Below are 16433 nucleotides of genomic sequence, written 5' to 3' on the forward strand. Positions count from 1 at the left end.
GTAATTATGAGTAAACTAAATATATATATAAACTCGTTTGTAGATATTCGAATACTATTAGTGTGTACTTTATTTGCTTCGTTTGTGTGAAATTAAGTAATCACTGGTGTTTAATTTTGGCAAAATATGAAATGTTGGAATTGAAAAGCTATATATAATAAACTAGGGCGATGAAATGTGTTTTCTATAATTAATTAAAAATAAATGAAATATTTTTTGTAAATTATAAGGCAGCAGAGAGGAACGTTTTTGATTAGGTTTTGGCCAAGCAGCCAGTCGCGCTGTCGCTGTCGGCCGCAAGGAAATGGCGGCCCGCGGGGAGGGGCCCCCCGAGTGAGCCGACGGTTGAGCCCCTTTGGCCGCGCCCCTTTCGCCTTCGCCCTCGCCGTCGCCGTCGCAGGTACGCTTCCGCCCCGCGCCCCCCGCGTCGTTCCGGTTTCGCTCGCCAGTCCCCGAAGGGCGTAGTCCCCCGCGACCCCCGCGGCGCTCGCCCCCTGAGGTGTGACCCGGAGTCGGCTCGTCGGCTGTCCGACGGGGCCGTCCGTCGCACGCGTCGCTTCCAGATCGCCTAGAAAGTCGTTTCCGAATATATGTCAAAAGTAGCTCACACGCCACTGCATCGACACCCCTGCCTGTGGATCGTTCCGAACAGTGATGTAAGTGTCAATTGGTGTGATAATTAGTTGTAGTGATTTTTTTTCATTTTTTCACTTTTTCACTTCACACGTTGGAATCTTACTAGATCTCCGTATGACTAATCTAGATTCTATCTTTAATTCAAATATATTTCCCGTTTATGTATATATTATAATTCCTACTATTTCCTAACATATGCCGATTGAAACTTGTGATAATAAATAAAATATATGTTACTGATTTACACTAAAGATTTACAATAAATAAATATTAGTCAACGTTCTTCATAAATTCTCGAATAAAATATATAATAAATTTCAAAATTTCACGACATTTGCTATTTTTAATAATTTATTCCAGGTTGTATACAAGGGTTGAGAACCTTTTGATATTTTTCATTGTAATATACTGCTAAACATTTCCATAAGTGATGTACTAATTTCAGGAAAATTTGATTAAAATAAAATCTGGTTAAAATAAAACTACAGCTTATTTGGTTCACAAAAACCTAGCTTGATGCAAATCTAATTGCTAGTTTGAATAAATATCAAACGGTTGGAATATAAAATAACATACGGCCAGGATACAAATATGTAGGTTGATTGCGTGAATTAAAAAAATAATATAACATTTATAAATATATCTTACAAAATATCTCGTGCGAGTGAGTGTTGGTCAGAACTTTGAACACCCCATGAATATCTCTCAACGAATCTATTTAATTGTATAGGATAAAAAGGTATTCAGCGTTACACCAATAACACTATTGCCAACTGAAAAAATGATTCTGATCATCTGTCAAAATAATTCTTACCATATTATATAAACTTTGACCAGTCCAATTTAAATTCTAACCATTTGATATCAATTTTATTCTATCAATTTTTAAATTTCGAAGGGTAACATAATAAAAAGTTAATTTCAGAATAAATCCTCAACAAACTCAAATCTCAGTCTTGAGATAGGTCTCATGTTGGTTATCTCGAAACATGTTTTTTTTTTATTATTTGCTGGCTAACTTACCAAATGTAAGCCCCCTCGTTCTATAATATAATTAATTGCCAATGCTTGAAGAGTATTTCGATTGCACTTGTAACTCTTATTTTCTAAAAATCTTGAAATAAATTAAAATTCAACTAGTGAAAAGTTGTCATTCCTATAAATTTATTAATTTCCTAAAGTTAAAAACTATTTTTTTTTCTCAAAACAATGAGTAAAAAATCTGTCTAATTTACAATACTCACATGTATTTAAAAAATGATGTAGTAAATATAGAGTTGAAATTAGTTGAATAAAATTCAGTGCCACTCAACTTTTTCATATGTAACTTGAGAATGCTATGAATAGTTTTTTTACATTATAATAAAAATATATATATATATTTTCATCAATCAGATAGCTAGAAACTTCAAAATGGAAAATGTATATTTTGCGACCTTTATATTGAAAAATTACAGTCAAACCACCATAACTAAAGATGTGCTGCTATGGGGTTGCAACTGCTCTCAAAATAGTATTTAATTCTTAAAATAATGCTAACTTTATTTAGAAGCAACTTGTTCCTAGTTTTAATCGTCCCTTTCCAATAGATTTAATTTAAATAAATATTTTTTTTGTAACGCAGAGAAAATAAGTGCAAGTCGGTTGGTAAAATTTTAGCAGCACATCAGATATTAATGAAAAGCTTTATAGGTTAAAATTAGTCATAAAAAATGATCCCGAGATTGCCAAATTTCGAACTATAAAATATAAATATACTGTAACTATTTATTTAGTTTGGGATGCTATTTAACATGAAATTATTTTGAGAGATATGTGCATTAAAATAAATACTTTGTTCCATAAAACGAATAGTTGGTGCATTTATGTAAAGAAATCTTCAGTTTTTATCTTCGAAAAAAGTGTTCACTGTTCTGACCAACAGTAATAATGCACAAACAAATTGTTTTATGGAACAATTATTTTATATATTGCTCATTTAAATTGACCTCTTTATTTTTTATTGAGTTGTAATAACAATATTTTTATGAAATATAAACAAATATTTTTAGAACACTAACCTTTAATCGCTAAATAGTGCAGATTTCGTCACTATTATTAACACACAAGTATTAGTCATTCAATATTAAAATACTGACTGGTTACTTTTTTGTAAGAATTACTAACGCTGTCATAATTGGATCAGTGAAGCCTTTCAACTATCAATCCTTCGCATCAGTTTGTATTAAAATGGCGTCGGTTACGTTTCTCGATTTTTGCAATATGAAAGAAATACTATCCGTGAGATGAAGAATTTCACAATGAAGTTTTTATATTTAGTAAATATATTTTTAACGCTTTCAGCGTGCCAAGATGTCGTTCTTCAATAACCTCAAGAAAGTGCTGCACATCGGCGGCAGCGGTAGCGATGCCAAGAAGAAGCGAGTGTTTAACAACATTCGGATGGACTGCAATCCTGAGGAATTTTGGGAGATGATCGGTGAACTCGGAGACGGAGCCTTTGGAAAAGTAAAAAATTATTCTAATTTTCTATTGTAATTTTTTTTGGATATTTTATCTATGTTTTGATTATACTTTAGGTGTACAAAGCCCAAGGTAGGAATAATGGCAAATTAGCTGCAGCCAAGCTGTGTCAATTAGAAGGCGAAGATGACTTATCGGATTTTATGATAGAAATCGATATTTTGAGCGAATGTAAACATCCTAATGTGGTAGAATTACACGAGGCGTTTTTTATCGATCAAAAATTATGGGTAAGTTCATATCGAGATGATTGATGTTTATTGTTTTTATATTATTATTTTTTTGTTAACAGATGTTGATAGAGTATTGCGACGGCGGCGCTTTAGATTCGGTGATGGCCGAGTTGGAAAAAGGCCTCAGCGAATCTCAGATAGCGTACGTCTGCCAGCAAATGTGTCGAGGGCTCGCCTTCCTGCATTCCGCCAAAGTCATTCACAGGGACTTAAAAGCCGGAAACGTCTTATTGACGATGGGGGGCGGCGTCAAACTCGCCGACTTCGGAGTCTCGGCCAAAAACAAGTCGACGCTGCAGAAGCACGATACTTTTATCGGCACGCCGTATTGGATGGCCCCCGAAGTCGTTTTGTGTGAAACGTTTCGAGACAATCCCTACGACTTCAAAGTGAGTGTTGAATCTTTAAGTAAAAATTTTACAGCAATAATTATCCGATGAAAATTTACAGGTGGACATCTGGTCTTTGGGTATAACTCTGATCGAGTTGGCGCAGATGGAGCCCCCGAATCACGAGATGACTCCCATGAGGGTGCTCCTCAAGATACAAAAGTCGGAGCCGCCGACGCTCGAGCAGCCGTCTAGGTGGTCGCAGAACTTCAACGACTTCATCGCTAAAGCTCTCATTAAGGTATTTTTTTTCTATTATAAACATAGATCATTGTTTTGAATAGATTATAGTGAAATTGTTACGATCAGGATCCTCAATCGAGACCCAACGCTGATGAATTGTTGAAACATGTGTTCATTGCCGGAACTTTAGACTCGAAACCGCTGAGGGATTTACTTCTTGAATATCGAGCTGAAGTTGTTGAAGAAGAGCTGTTGGACGACGAATCTGAGGTGAGATACTTATCATTAAACTATTTATTTTGGTTTGGAGTTATTTTTATTTGTTTTTGAGAAAGCTAAAAATCGTTTTGTAATTTTTAAGACATTGATGAAGCAAATGACATGATTTTTAGTTTTTTTGATATTAAATTGTTAGTTGTATTTTATTATGACAAATTAATAAGTGAGATCGGTATCTGCAAAAAATAATTTATAAATTCAATAAAATATATTTTATTTTGAAAAAAATTTAAAATTTCTCACAATTTTGCTACTATTTTGCAGGAATCAATTGAAGTATTTTATTATGACAAATTAACAAGTGTGAATTAGTTTTTTATATTTATTATTTTATAGTATTACGTGATAAACGTATAATATGTATACTAAATACTACTAACACACATATTTTGCTTTTTTTCACGCTTACATATTAATCAAAAATTACTCTGTCTCTTTCTCGTCTCCGTTTCTATCTATATAAATTAAATAGTGTAAAAATCATCAAAGAGGCGGAAGTAAAAGACAGAGTAAAAAGCTTAATAAAGGGCAGTATCAAAGAATTGGTTAGTACTGTAATATTATTATTATTATTATATACATATGTATATATGTATATTAAATGTATTCTGTTTATTTATTATCATTTTTTTATTACGTAACATAATTACAATTTGTATGTACACTTAAATTAACAACACAAATAATTACGATTATAATAGGCATTAATTGTTATCATAACGCTTAATTTTTTTATCTGATAACGGTATGACTACGCATTGATTACTAACAATGCGTCACTAATGCGTGTTTACGTTAATGCCTATTTATAATGTAGATTTTTATAATCACTATGCTAACACCTAACCTTAATATAATATTTTTTATATCATGCATATCATGAAACTGATCAGCGCCCAGATCATCTTGGTGTGTCGAAGGTACTAACCGATGTTTCAAATAAACGAGTACACAGAACTGAATTTGATTGTATGTTTGTTTTTACTGATGGGTTTGAATTACCGTTTTAGGAGCATCGCAGCTCGCAACTTCCACTGGAGATAGAAGATGACTCCACTTCTGTCCGATCGGGTGACACAGCCGCCGAACTCAAGGGTATGTATTTTAACTCTAGCAAAGGTGTGGCGATGACATAGACGATGATGTCATTCATCGATAATGAATAATATATTTACATTTTATAATTATTTCTTAATTTTTTTCTTCAGCAGGAGAGTCGGAGGCTGCAAGTGATGGTACAACATCGACCCCCATCCAACCCCCACCTACACCCGAGAAAAAACAGGTAAAATGATTATTTATTGTCATACTGATAGTGTTTTATTGAGTCATTTTTATTAAACAGTATTTTTTTGTTACAGGCGCCAAAAAAAGAAAAGGGTCCAGCTCCTCGTCCACCGTCAATTGTCAGTCCTCCATCTACCCCAGAAAGAGAAAAAGGCCGTGCACCTCCACCCCCCGTAGTTAATAATGTTCCAGCAGTCCAACCTAGCGAGAGTATGGATACCTCGCCAGTTCCATCTCCGCCGGTCTCGGTTAAACCGACGCCCCCCCAACCCGAAACAGTCAAGAATCCTGCTCCGAAGCCTCCCAAGCCGGCAGCCGCAACTCCCCCGTCTCCTAAAATCAAAAATGGCTCCGTCAACAATCTCGCCGTTGGTAAAACGGAAAAGGATAAGAAATACACTCACGCCGATGTCGCCACACAAGAGGACAGCAAGAAGATCGTCGATTTGGTGTGCGACGAGGCCGAGAAAGTCGTATCGGAAAGAAAAGAACCAAAGTCTGATTCAAATCACTTCAAAGCGCCAAACGTGATCAGCGATAATCTCATTAAATACTCTTCAGTCGAAAATGTAAGCAAGGAAACGGCAAATTCGAAATATTCCTCAGTGGAGAATATAAACAAGGAGACGTCCAGTTTGGCCGATAAAAAAATGAACTATAGAAAGAGCTCCGCCGACATGATCATCAATAACCGGAATAGTAGTAATAACAGTAGTAGCAGTAGCAACAGCAGCAACAGAGGTTTGACAAGAGTCAACTCGCAAGTCGTCGTCGAAATCAGGGACGAAGTCACCGGGCAAATTATCCCAATCAGAAGTAGCAGCAAACCACCAGCTCCTAAAATAATTCCGCCCAAAGCCGTTCAAGCCCAAGAAGTCAAGGTATACCTTCAAATTATAACACTTACCGTTCCGTTCTTAGATATTATCATGATTTTTATGATCGATTTTGATATACTACGAAAGATATTCGAAAAGTGAATATATAAAGAACAATGTATGATAGTCAACTAAACAAATTTGGTGAGCCTTCTTGATTCCAAATTAATATTATTTGTAAGTTTTGCGCATACACTCATAACCATGTCATCACTACGATATGCATTGATTGTCGTCTTTTTGTATTGTGAGGCACCCATTTTTCATCTTTGTTTGTGCCTGCATTGCGATCGCTCGATTTTTCTTGTGATTGTTTGTTAATGCGGGAAGAGTTTCAGATAGCCTAATCTAAACTTTTTATAATAAAAAGTTCTGGACACTTCTTGATGAATCAACTCCATTCTTTACCGCGATTGCCACTTCTTACTGCTTTAAATTCACAATTATACAGGTTGATCCAACTTCAGTTTCCAAATTATTTAAAAAAAAAACATTTACGGATATCTTTGTTTTTTTTGATTATGAAAAATAATATCAATTAAATGGTCGCTTCTGGACCTTTTGCAGCAGCCGATCCTTTTGATCTAATTTTCAATGACTTTTCATACATTTCGGGTGGTATCTCAGCTATAACTTGGCGGATGTTAGTTTTAGGTGCTCAAACGTTTCGGGTTTGTCGGCGTAGACATGATTCTTAGCGTAATCTCATAAAAAATTCAACAGCTTTAAATCTTTAAATCAACAGAATTTAAATAAATAAGTGATCTTGGCGGCCAGTTGAGGTCACCAAAATGTGAAATAATACGACCTGGGAACTTTTCAGCAATATTACCCTATCTTCAACATTTCCAATCTCTTTAAATTTTTTCACTACATTACATCAATGGAGAAACGTTTTACTGCTTGAATAACTGTCTTAAAAATTGCTAAAATTAATCTGCTTATTTTCAACGTCGCCATGGTTACCATTAGCAACCTGCGCCTTTGTAATATATGAAACGTAATTTTTAATATCAAATAATAATTGGTGTAGAACTTGACAAACTATTTTTGTTTTCACAAAGGCCAAAATGTAGTCAGTTAGGGGTGTTCATCCGGTTCGCGCCTATGATACTTCTCGATCAAATTTCACGCATTTGATGATGATGGTGTGCCATGCAAAATATACCGAAAAGATTTTTTATTATTTTTATATTGCTGATTTATATTTTACAAAAATATGTATTTTTTACTTGTGTAAAAATGTTAATTTGCTAAGTTACAGTTCTAGCACTTTTTTAACAGCTGAAAATAGTGTCAAAATGCACTGGAAACAGCACTCCATTTGGGTTATAAGAGTCCTTGACAAGTCGTTAACACTTGTCATATATTTTATTTTTATTCAAAAAATAGCTGGCATTGGGGTCGTGTAATACAAAATTTACCGTGGCACGAATAAGGTTAATTTCCGAATATCCCTCATATGATACATATTACATACTTAATTGTTTAAATTTGAGTCTTGAGTTAAAGCTTCATATCTCGAAGGATCATGATTATAACGTAGAGCTGAGAGTAAGTTTAAAAATGTATAACATTATAAAGTTTAAAACCATTTATAAAACTTCATACTATTATACACATTCTTATATTAAAAGTTGGTAAATCTTTATAAAAATGTTTATTTGATATTATTACCAAAATTATAAAACACTTATTAGTATGTAACATTTGTAATTTAAAATATTAATCATTAAATTAATTTCAGGATGTTCAAGATACTTCTATCGTGAAGCCATCCTCGGCCAACACATCCACGATTACGATCGGAGCCGGTGTCCAAGACCACTCCAACAGCCTGGCCAGCAACGTAAGTCAGGTCACCGTTGTTACTACCCATCCGCCTATTTTAATGGACAGTTGTAAAGTAAGATTTTTGTTATTAAATTAGTCACGGCGTCGCTGCGACGTTTCTTAATTTAAACCATTGCTCTAATTAAAGGTGCCACCGGGCGCGGTGACAATTACGTCTGGTCATGCTGCTGAATCATCGCAAGATCAAGTAGTAATTGTTGCCAATGATACCAATAAAACTACGCAAATAAGCTCATCGGGCTCCAGCGACGACGACTGCTTCCCATCGCTCGACTCCCTCGATACCAGCAGTAACGCCGGTGAGTTTTTGTAAATATTTGATCGATCGATATTTTGCCTTTCTTTTGAAAACAATTTGATTTACAGGTCGAGCGGTGAGAAGATTGGATAGCAGCGAAGTTCTCATTGTTTCTCCCGACACCAGTACGATTTCCGGCATCGGCGATTCGGGGGTCTTCGACGAGAGTGCAAATGGAACGTCTGGTTTACAGGTTAGCAAGTTTGTGCTGAGCAATTTTGTTGTGGATTCTCCATTATATTGTATATTTTCCCAAGATCAAGTTTATTGCTACTACATCTGGATCATCAATTTACATATAATATAATTTTTTTTAAGAAGTTGCCTGTAAGGTGGAGACTTGTGTCTTAACACATTACAGTACCTTCACGCGTTTTCGTGTGATAACGAAATTTTTGTGGTCAGTCTGTTCAAGCTTATAAAAATATTGTGCAAACGTAATAAAGATTTCAATTTTTTACTAAAGATGGCAATGTATACATTTATATTTTCACCTTATGTCAAAACATATATATATTTAAAATTTCGCGAAAATAGCGGACCGTAATGTGTTAATTATATACACTTTTTAATGGCATTGTAGCTTTTAAAAAATCAATAGAGGTGTTTTAAAAGTTATAAATTACCAACTAACCGTATAATATTTTCAGGATACTAGTCACGTATCAGTGGTAACTGTAGGTGAATCTCGCGTCAGGGTTAAGGACTCATCCGGATCTCAACCTGGCGCAACGCATATATTAGTAGATGGTATAATTTTATTTTTTATTCATTTAAATTGTCTGATGAAAATATTCTTAATGCATCTAAATACATGATTAGGTTCACAATCATCGGTTAGCAACGGCTCGTGGAGTCCTCACGATCGGTCCGTTAATGGAAAAGGATCTGATGTTGTTAGAATTTCTCCTGACAGCGCGCGTACCCCAGATTCGAGGTCGCATTCAGACAGCGGATCGATTAGATCGTCTTCCGGTCACATTACTCCTCCGAAGACTATAGATCGATCGGACGCTGAAAGTATCTCTACTACAATTAGTCAGGTAGTTATTCTTGTCCTTGATTGTTTTTGTTTTTAGTAATACTGTTTATTCTAATATTTCGTTCATATAGGACTCGAGGGGCTCTAACGGAAAATCGGGAACTACTCAACCTTCCAGAACTATCGCCGAAAATGCGACTACTAACGCCGAAGATGGACCAGTTATTCTTAGAAAGAAGCAGGAACATCCCGCCGTTCATAAGATGCAAAGGTATTTTGGTTAATTAAACGTTAATTTAATTTGTTTTATATTATTGCTGCGTATCTGTTTAGATCCAAAGAAGACATTCAAATGGCTAATCTCAAGAAGAAGACAAGAAAGAGGACCAGGAAGTTCGAAATAGACGGTGTAACAGTTACCACTACGACGTCTAAAGTAATATTTTATATTAGAATTTATATTATTATTACGATCTGTGTGTATTTATGTTATTGTTGCATGATAGGTTATTTGGGGCGACGAAGAGAATGGAAGATTATACGACGATCACGCGTTAAGAAAGCAAGAACTCCGAGAACTCAAAATGCTTCAAAAGCAAGAACAGAAAGAATTCCAAGACTTGGCATTCAAGGAGGCTGCTTTTAGAGAACAACAGGAGAAACGGCATGTTTTTTTTATAATGATAATATTATATTTATAGTTTTATATAATTGATTGTTTGTGTTTTAGATTTGAGCACGAGTTACAAGCTTTGAATAGAGCGCACGAGTCCGACGCAGAAGCCTTATCCAGACAACAACGAACCCTCGTCGAACGAGCAACGCAACAGCAGGATGCCGATATGAAAGCGGCGATTAGACGTTTGCGAACAGAGCACGAACGAGAGCTCCGACATTTCCGCGATAGCTTGAAACAGGAATTAAGGCTTGTTAAACAGGTATTGAAGTCGTTCGATTAAATTGCTTTTTAAACCACTGACATATTTTATTTTATTATCAGGAAGTTGAACTCATGCCGAAAGAACGTCGCAAGGAAGTGTTCCGCGTTCGTAAATTAAAATTAGATGCCGAGCAAGAAGAACGTGAGAAAGTCTTCCTTGAACAATTATCCACCAGTCAAGAGTTGTGTCTGCAGCGATTGCAAGACTCGCATCATGAGCGACAGGCGCTCGCCGATAGACAATTTTTACAACAGAAACAACAGGTACACGCAACGTTTCACTCTAAGGAAATCAATGTCGTATATGTTGAGTTTCATTAATATTGTTTTACATAGCTCATGAGGACCCGAGAAGCGGCCATGTGGGAGTTAGAAGAGAAACAAATTCACGAAAAGTTCCAATTAGGGAAACGACAACTCAAAGACGTGTTCTTCCTTCAAAGGCATCAAATGCTCGTTCGCCACGATAAAGAGCTCGAACAAATCAAAAGGCACGTGTTTTTATAAGTGAACATCGACTCGATATGTATACGGTTATCTCATAAATGGTAATATTGCAGAATGAATCAACGCAAGGAGGAGGAATTAATGAAAGGACAGACTTTAGAAAAACGATCCTTACCCAAGAGAATTCGTGCTGAAATGAAAGCTCGCGAGATGATGTTCCGAGAGAGTCTTCGTATAAGCCTCGCACCCGGTGATCCGGAAGAAGAGCGGGATCGCTTGAAAAAGGTAAGAGTCGAACTATTGTTCGTGAGGAACGAAGCTTTAATCGTGATTCATTGTTGTTCAGTTCCAAGAGAATGAGAAGAAGCGATATCGAGCCGAACAGCAACGGCTTACCTTGAAGCAGGACCGTCAGCGCGAAGAGTTGCGTGCGGCTGGAGAAGGTGCATTCCGCGAGTTGGAGCAGTTGCAAAACGAAAAGCGCCGAGCTCTGATGGGCCACGAAACGGCCAAAGTCAAAGTTTTGGAAGAGCGCTATGCGGCGGAGCTGCGCGACTGGAGGGCTCACCTGGCGCCGAGAAAACAGGTTAAATAATTGTATTCGTATTACGTTTTGCGCATCAGTTGAAAATTTTAACGAAAATCGTGGTTAGGTTTGTCGCCACTATCTTTGTTACAGTAGTGTAATGTCTAAAAAAAATTATAGTCTTACGATTTGTAAATATTTGGCATTCTGTACTTTTGGCATGTTGTACTCTTTACTTATTTCAATCTTTGATGAATGCTTAACATGTTTCTTTATTAACATGATAAAATGTCGGATTAGTGGAAAAATGGCAAAGACTCTCTTATTTTTCTATTTTAATAATAATAATATCTGTAATTTAAATTTTCTTTTTAAATATAAACAAATAAAACTAATCAATTCTCAAGAGTCAGTGGACACAAACAAATATGCAATGAATTCACATGATCATTGAGAACAAGGCTGAATTAGAACAAATAAAATAAATAAAACACTAATAACTCGTAGAGCAAGACAAGGATTATGATTAATAAAACGTGTTTAGCTTTCGTAAAACGTTTAAAAACCAGTTGACAAATTAAAAAATAAGTTTTATTTCTTTGTAATAATCGACAGATTTTTTGGCAACAAATTAAATGGTCAGAATTTAAATCATCTTTGGGTCAGAATAAAAATCAAATATCGGTCAGAATTTTATTAATAGCCTGGTCATAATTATATTACTCATGGTCAGAATAAATATCAAATGGCTAGAATAAAAATATAGGACGATCATTTGAATTGAAAAAAATATTGTAATATTTATAAATATAATTGGGCAATAAATTATTCATTTTAGAAATATCTTATAAAATATCTCGCTTGTATCAAAACTGTTGGTGAGATCAGTGAACACCCCATGAATAACTCTTAACTAATCTGTTTAATTATATGTGGGACGCAAAGGTATTTAGAGCGACGAATGAAACGGGAATAATGACAGAGCGGCAGTGGAGAGCACGCTTGGCTTGTTGTGTTGACATCTGACAATGTTGCAAGCCCAACCAAACAAATTAGCCCTAAAACACCTTGATAATGTTAATGATAAAGAACTGCCGACATTTGAAAGACAGATCGATTAGTCATACCAATCTTCAGCGTCACAGCAATAACAACACTATACGATAACTCTATTGCCAACTGGAAAAAAATGATATTGCCCATTTGTTAAAAAATTCTTACCATTTAATATAAATTCTGACCATCTAATATTTATTCTGGCCGCTTATATTCTAACTGATGTATTCTGATCTTTCAACCACTTCCCGGTCACTGTATTTTTTTCTAAAAATACTCAAAAACGTCTGGCACGGACCCACCCTTTCCTATGCAGCGGTATAATAAAATGCAGCCCCTGTAAAATATTTAAAAATATTTATACATATTTAATTTTTAACAAAAAAAGGCTATGAGAATTATTTTGAGACGAGAATTTACGAAATACTAATTTCCGATTAACTATCACGCGTTCGATGTTATTGTGCTACTGATTCTTGAGAATATATATACTGAAGTGTAACGTTTCATATATTTATATGCATACATGTGTAGCTAAATGCATTAGTTTGCTGAGATTACACTTTTATTGCTACAATGATCAATTATCTGATTTATATGTAAGATTTTAGTATCAATAATTTTACTTCTTAAACAATTATATTTATTATATAGTGTAATTATTAAAAATGAATCAGTGATAACTAAAATATGAGACTATAACAAATAATATTTACAATCAAAATCGACAATGAATTTTATATGTAACTTGAGTTATTTTATCTTTCTCGCGAACAGTTTTCTTTACAGAAAATATGTATAATTAAAGTACATATTTTATAGGTAACAGAAATAATGAAAATCATAAAAAAGTATAAAAAAATTTTTGAGAAAAATAACAAAAGGAAAATAAAAATATATGCAGTTTATTTTTTATCTTATCATATCTGTGGAGTATAAATAAAATACAGGGTATTGTTTTTGTGGTGAAATTTCCGCTGATCCGACTTTTGTTTACGATGAGGAGTGATAATGCAAAAATTATACCGCTCCTTATCGTTCTATTTTTTATTTTACTAATTTTATAACTTTCTCATTAACAACTCTGTATTGATAACTTTAATTTAGGATTTGTTGGAAGAGTTTGAGCGACAGCTGACGGAGCACGAAACTCAGTTTAGTGTCCAAATCGAGGACAAGTCGAACATTGTCAAAGCCGAGTGGCCAAAGAATGTCTTATCGTACATGCTCACTCCACGGCCCAAACAATCCCTCCTGGGCACCCTCACGCGCTCTCGCACCACGCTGTACGTACCGTCGAAGCGCGATTTCGAATCGTCGCTGAGCGACATCCGTAAGCGCAGCTTGAGCCCCGGCTCTGTCAAATCCGATCACATATCTGATGAGGTATTCCTGAGGCACAAGCCGGAAAAAGAAACGCCAAAGATGTTCTCTCGATCCCGATTGTCGTTGTTCTCCGGAGCTACAGTCGACGCTAAAAGAACGGCTCCCATCATGGCTTTTGGGGATGAGAATAAAACGAGTCAAAGACCGATGACGACCATCGTGATAATCAACGACGATAAGAAACATCACAAAAAAACTAAATCGGAAGTCTCCGACATAATTGACACTTCTGTGGAAGGACCGTCTATGATAGAAATAACTCGCACTCCAGCTAGCAAGAAAAAGGCTGTTAGCAACGTTAATCTGTCGACGTTGTCGCCTAAGTCGGACAAGGGCGGCAAAGCTCTCAATGTGGACGATTCTGCTGCTTAACAATCGGCTGTACCGTTTTAAGGTTTTAAAAAATTTTCAAATTATTTTTGTTTTAATGTCGATAGACGTGATGTCCGATTAGGATGTTGACTGATGTTTTACAGTAAAATATTGTTCAATCGGTATAGTATTAAATGAAATTTATTTTCTTCATGAGACTATTCAAAAACTCTTCCAAATTGTATTAATTTTGCATGAAAAGCATGTTTCTTTAGTTGTTTTTTCTTTGTAAATAATTCGTATGAATCGAAATTGAACTAAGATTCACTTGGTTATGGTTTTTTTTGTTTTCTTTCTGTGTTGTATTTACATTTATTAAATTTTATTTTTTAGATTGTGTCACTTTTGTGCAGTAAAAACTATTAATTTAATTAGTCTAAATAATCTATATATTTAAAAAAAATGTTAAAGAAATAATGTTCTTGAAAAAAGTGACACAATTTTTTTAAGTAAACGATGTGATGATTTTAACATGTTTATTTTTATATGCGGGCTTAGATATTTGAAGAACAATTCACATCCGAGTTGGAAGACCACGATAAAAGAAACGGACCTATAGGACTCATCAGAATGTCTTCGTTGGCGGTCGCCGGTCCTCAAATATATTCATCGAGATCGAGTTTGGCGTCGTCGTACACTGAATGACTGTGTAGCATTGTGTACGGTTTATAGAATAAGGTTATAATAAGAATAAAGTGCCCCCGATTGAAGAAATACAAAAGGTACATTGCCTCGTTTAAAAAAAGCATATGTATAGATGATTGTTATTTTTTTTATTGGAGAACTGCAATAATAAAGACACTGACATATTAAATCGAGGACGAAATTGTAATAGTTGTGAGGTATATAACGAATTGATGCTTTAAATCTTTCGTGTGTCGTTTGTGATAGCGTTAGCCGAATTTACCTTTTAAGCTTAAGGCATTGTAGCAATAATTGAAAGAAATAACTTATCCATATATATATATATTGTTGATTAGTCGCATTATCGATGATAGTTGGTACATTTATATAAGTAATGAAAGACTGTGAAAATGGCTCAATGAAGAGGTATGAATTTGATTTTTCTAGACACGTGGCAAAATATATTTTTAATAATGTCAAATGCTCATATATAAAATAGATGTTTGTATATATATACATATATTATATGCCGATATGTACAGAGTGGGCTAATGATTATTTATAGAGCGTTTACATAGTTTTGGAACAAGAATGGAAAATGCTCTAGATAAGAGTTATATCATATGGACAAGAAAGGATCGTTCAGATCTTTTTGTCCACTCTGTACAATGGCAAACAAATGTAGTATCCTTCCAAAAGTGTAAATATTTAGGTAATTAGTTTGTATATAATGGATGTGTTGTCGCGAACTTCCCGTCTTTGAGTTTGTCGGAGTGTTTTTGGCGTCAGATTAAAACATAACCTCTGCATTCCGTCACCGTTCTCTCGTCCGATGTATACAATTTAAATCCTTGTTTTTTCGTAACGTAATTATAGCATTTTTTTATATTTATATAATGTATTATTCGTTAGGATGATTTTATTTATTTTTTTAATTTATGTTCTCTCCTTGTATTATTAACAAAGAATGTATGAATGCATTTATCAGATATTTTTATATGTTACAATTGTTGTGTCGTATTAAACGAAGTGCACTTATATACATTCGCTCTTGTGACGATGAGATTAGTATTTCTTCGCAATTCGTAAGATTTGAGTCGTCGCTTTGATCTACGCAAAAGTATTAATAACATTTATTTACTTTATATAAAAATCATATAATTCTCACGCATATTGAATTTAATTCGTTCGATAGAATCGTTAATATTTAACATTTTATTTATTCGATATTTATTATTTGTAAAGTTTATATTTATTTAATTCTCTTTCTGTGTAATTATTATAAACAGACTTAATAATTTCTAAGCGTATTTACCAATTGCATTCTCTTTCTATTGTAGTTTGTATTTTATTTTTATGTAATGAGGTGGTGTGTTTTACAGTCATTATATGTTATATTATAAATTGTTATATTTTTCATTTTTTAACGCATACAAGAATTTAGTTTATCTAAATTTTACAAATGTGTTGACTACTGTATTTGATGATATTGACAATGATACGAAAGGTACCAATCAAAATAATGATTTAAAACAGTTAC

General features: G+C 34.5%; 1 protein-coding gene across 5 annotated transcripts; it reads left to right on the forward strand.

Annotated features, from left to right (window-relative positions):
* Window positions 1-274: 274 nt before the first annotated feature.
* Window positions 275-15353, forward strand: Slik (Sterile20-like kinase). Of its 5 annotated transcripts, none has more exons than XM_088199041.1 (24): window positions 275-400; window positions 2980-3144; window positions 3216-3389; window positions 3452-3781; window positions 3843-4022; window positions 4091-4234; window positions 5254-5338; window positions 5452-5528; window positions 5605-6411; window positions 8156-8314; window positions 8390-8561; window positions 8629-8753; window positions 9211-9310; window positions 9383-9603; window positions 9674-9813; window positions 9876-9978; window positions 10049-10206; window positions 10273-10480; window positions 10543-10746; window positions 10819-10973; window positions 11043-11214; window positions 11276-11515; window positions 13619-14291; window positions 14768-15353. In XM_088199041.1, the coding sequence occupies exons 2-23, from the start codon at window positions 2989-2991 to the stop codon at window positions 14267-14269; spliced, it is 4761 nt and encodes a 1586-aa protein (XP_088055167.1). In that variant the 5' UTR covers window positions 275-400; window positions 2980-2988; the 3' UTR covers window positions 14270-14291; window positions 14768-15353. The 5 variants fall into 5 exon arrangements, with proteins under 5 accessions (XP_088055167.1, XP_088055169.1, XP_088055168.1 ...); XM_088199043.1 differs by having other exon boundaries at window positions 8156-8257; XM_088199042.1 differs by having other exon boundaries at window positions 5455-5528.
* The last annotated feature ends 1080 nt before the right edge of the window (window positions 15354-16433 follow it).

Source organism: Plectrocnemia conspersa, unplaced genomic scaffold (genome assembly GCF_051122295.1).
Source record: "Plectrocnemia conspersa isolate PC_06_02 unplaced genomic scaffold, ASM5112229v1 ptg000012l, whole genome shotgun sequence".
Lineage (NCBI taxonomy): Eukaryota > Metazoa > Arthropoda > Insecta > Trichoptera > Polycentropodidae > Plectrocnemia > Plectrocnemia conspersa.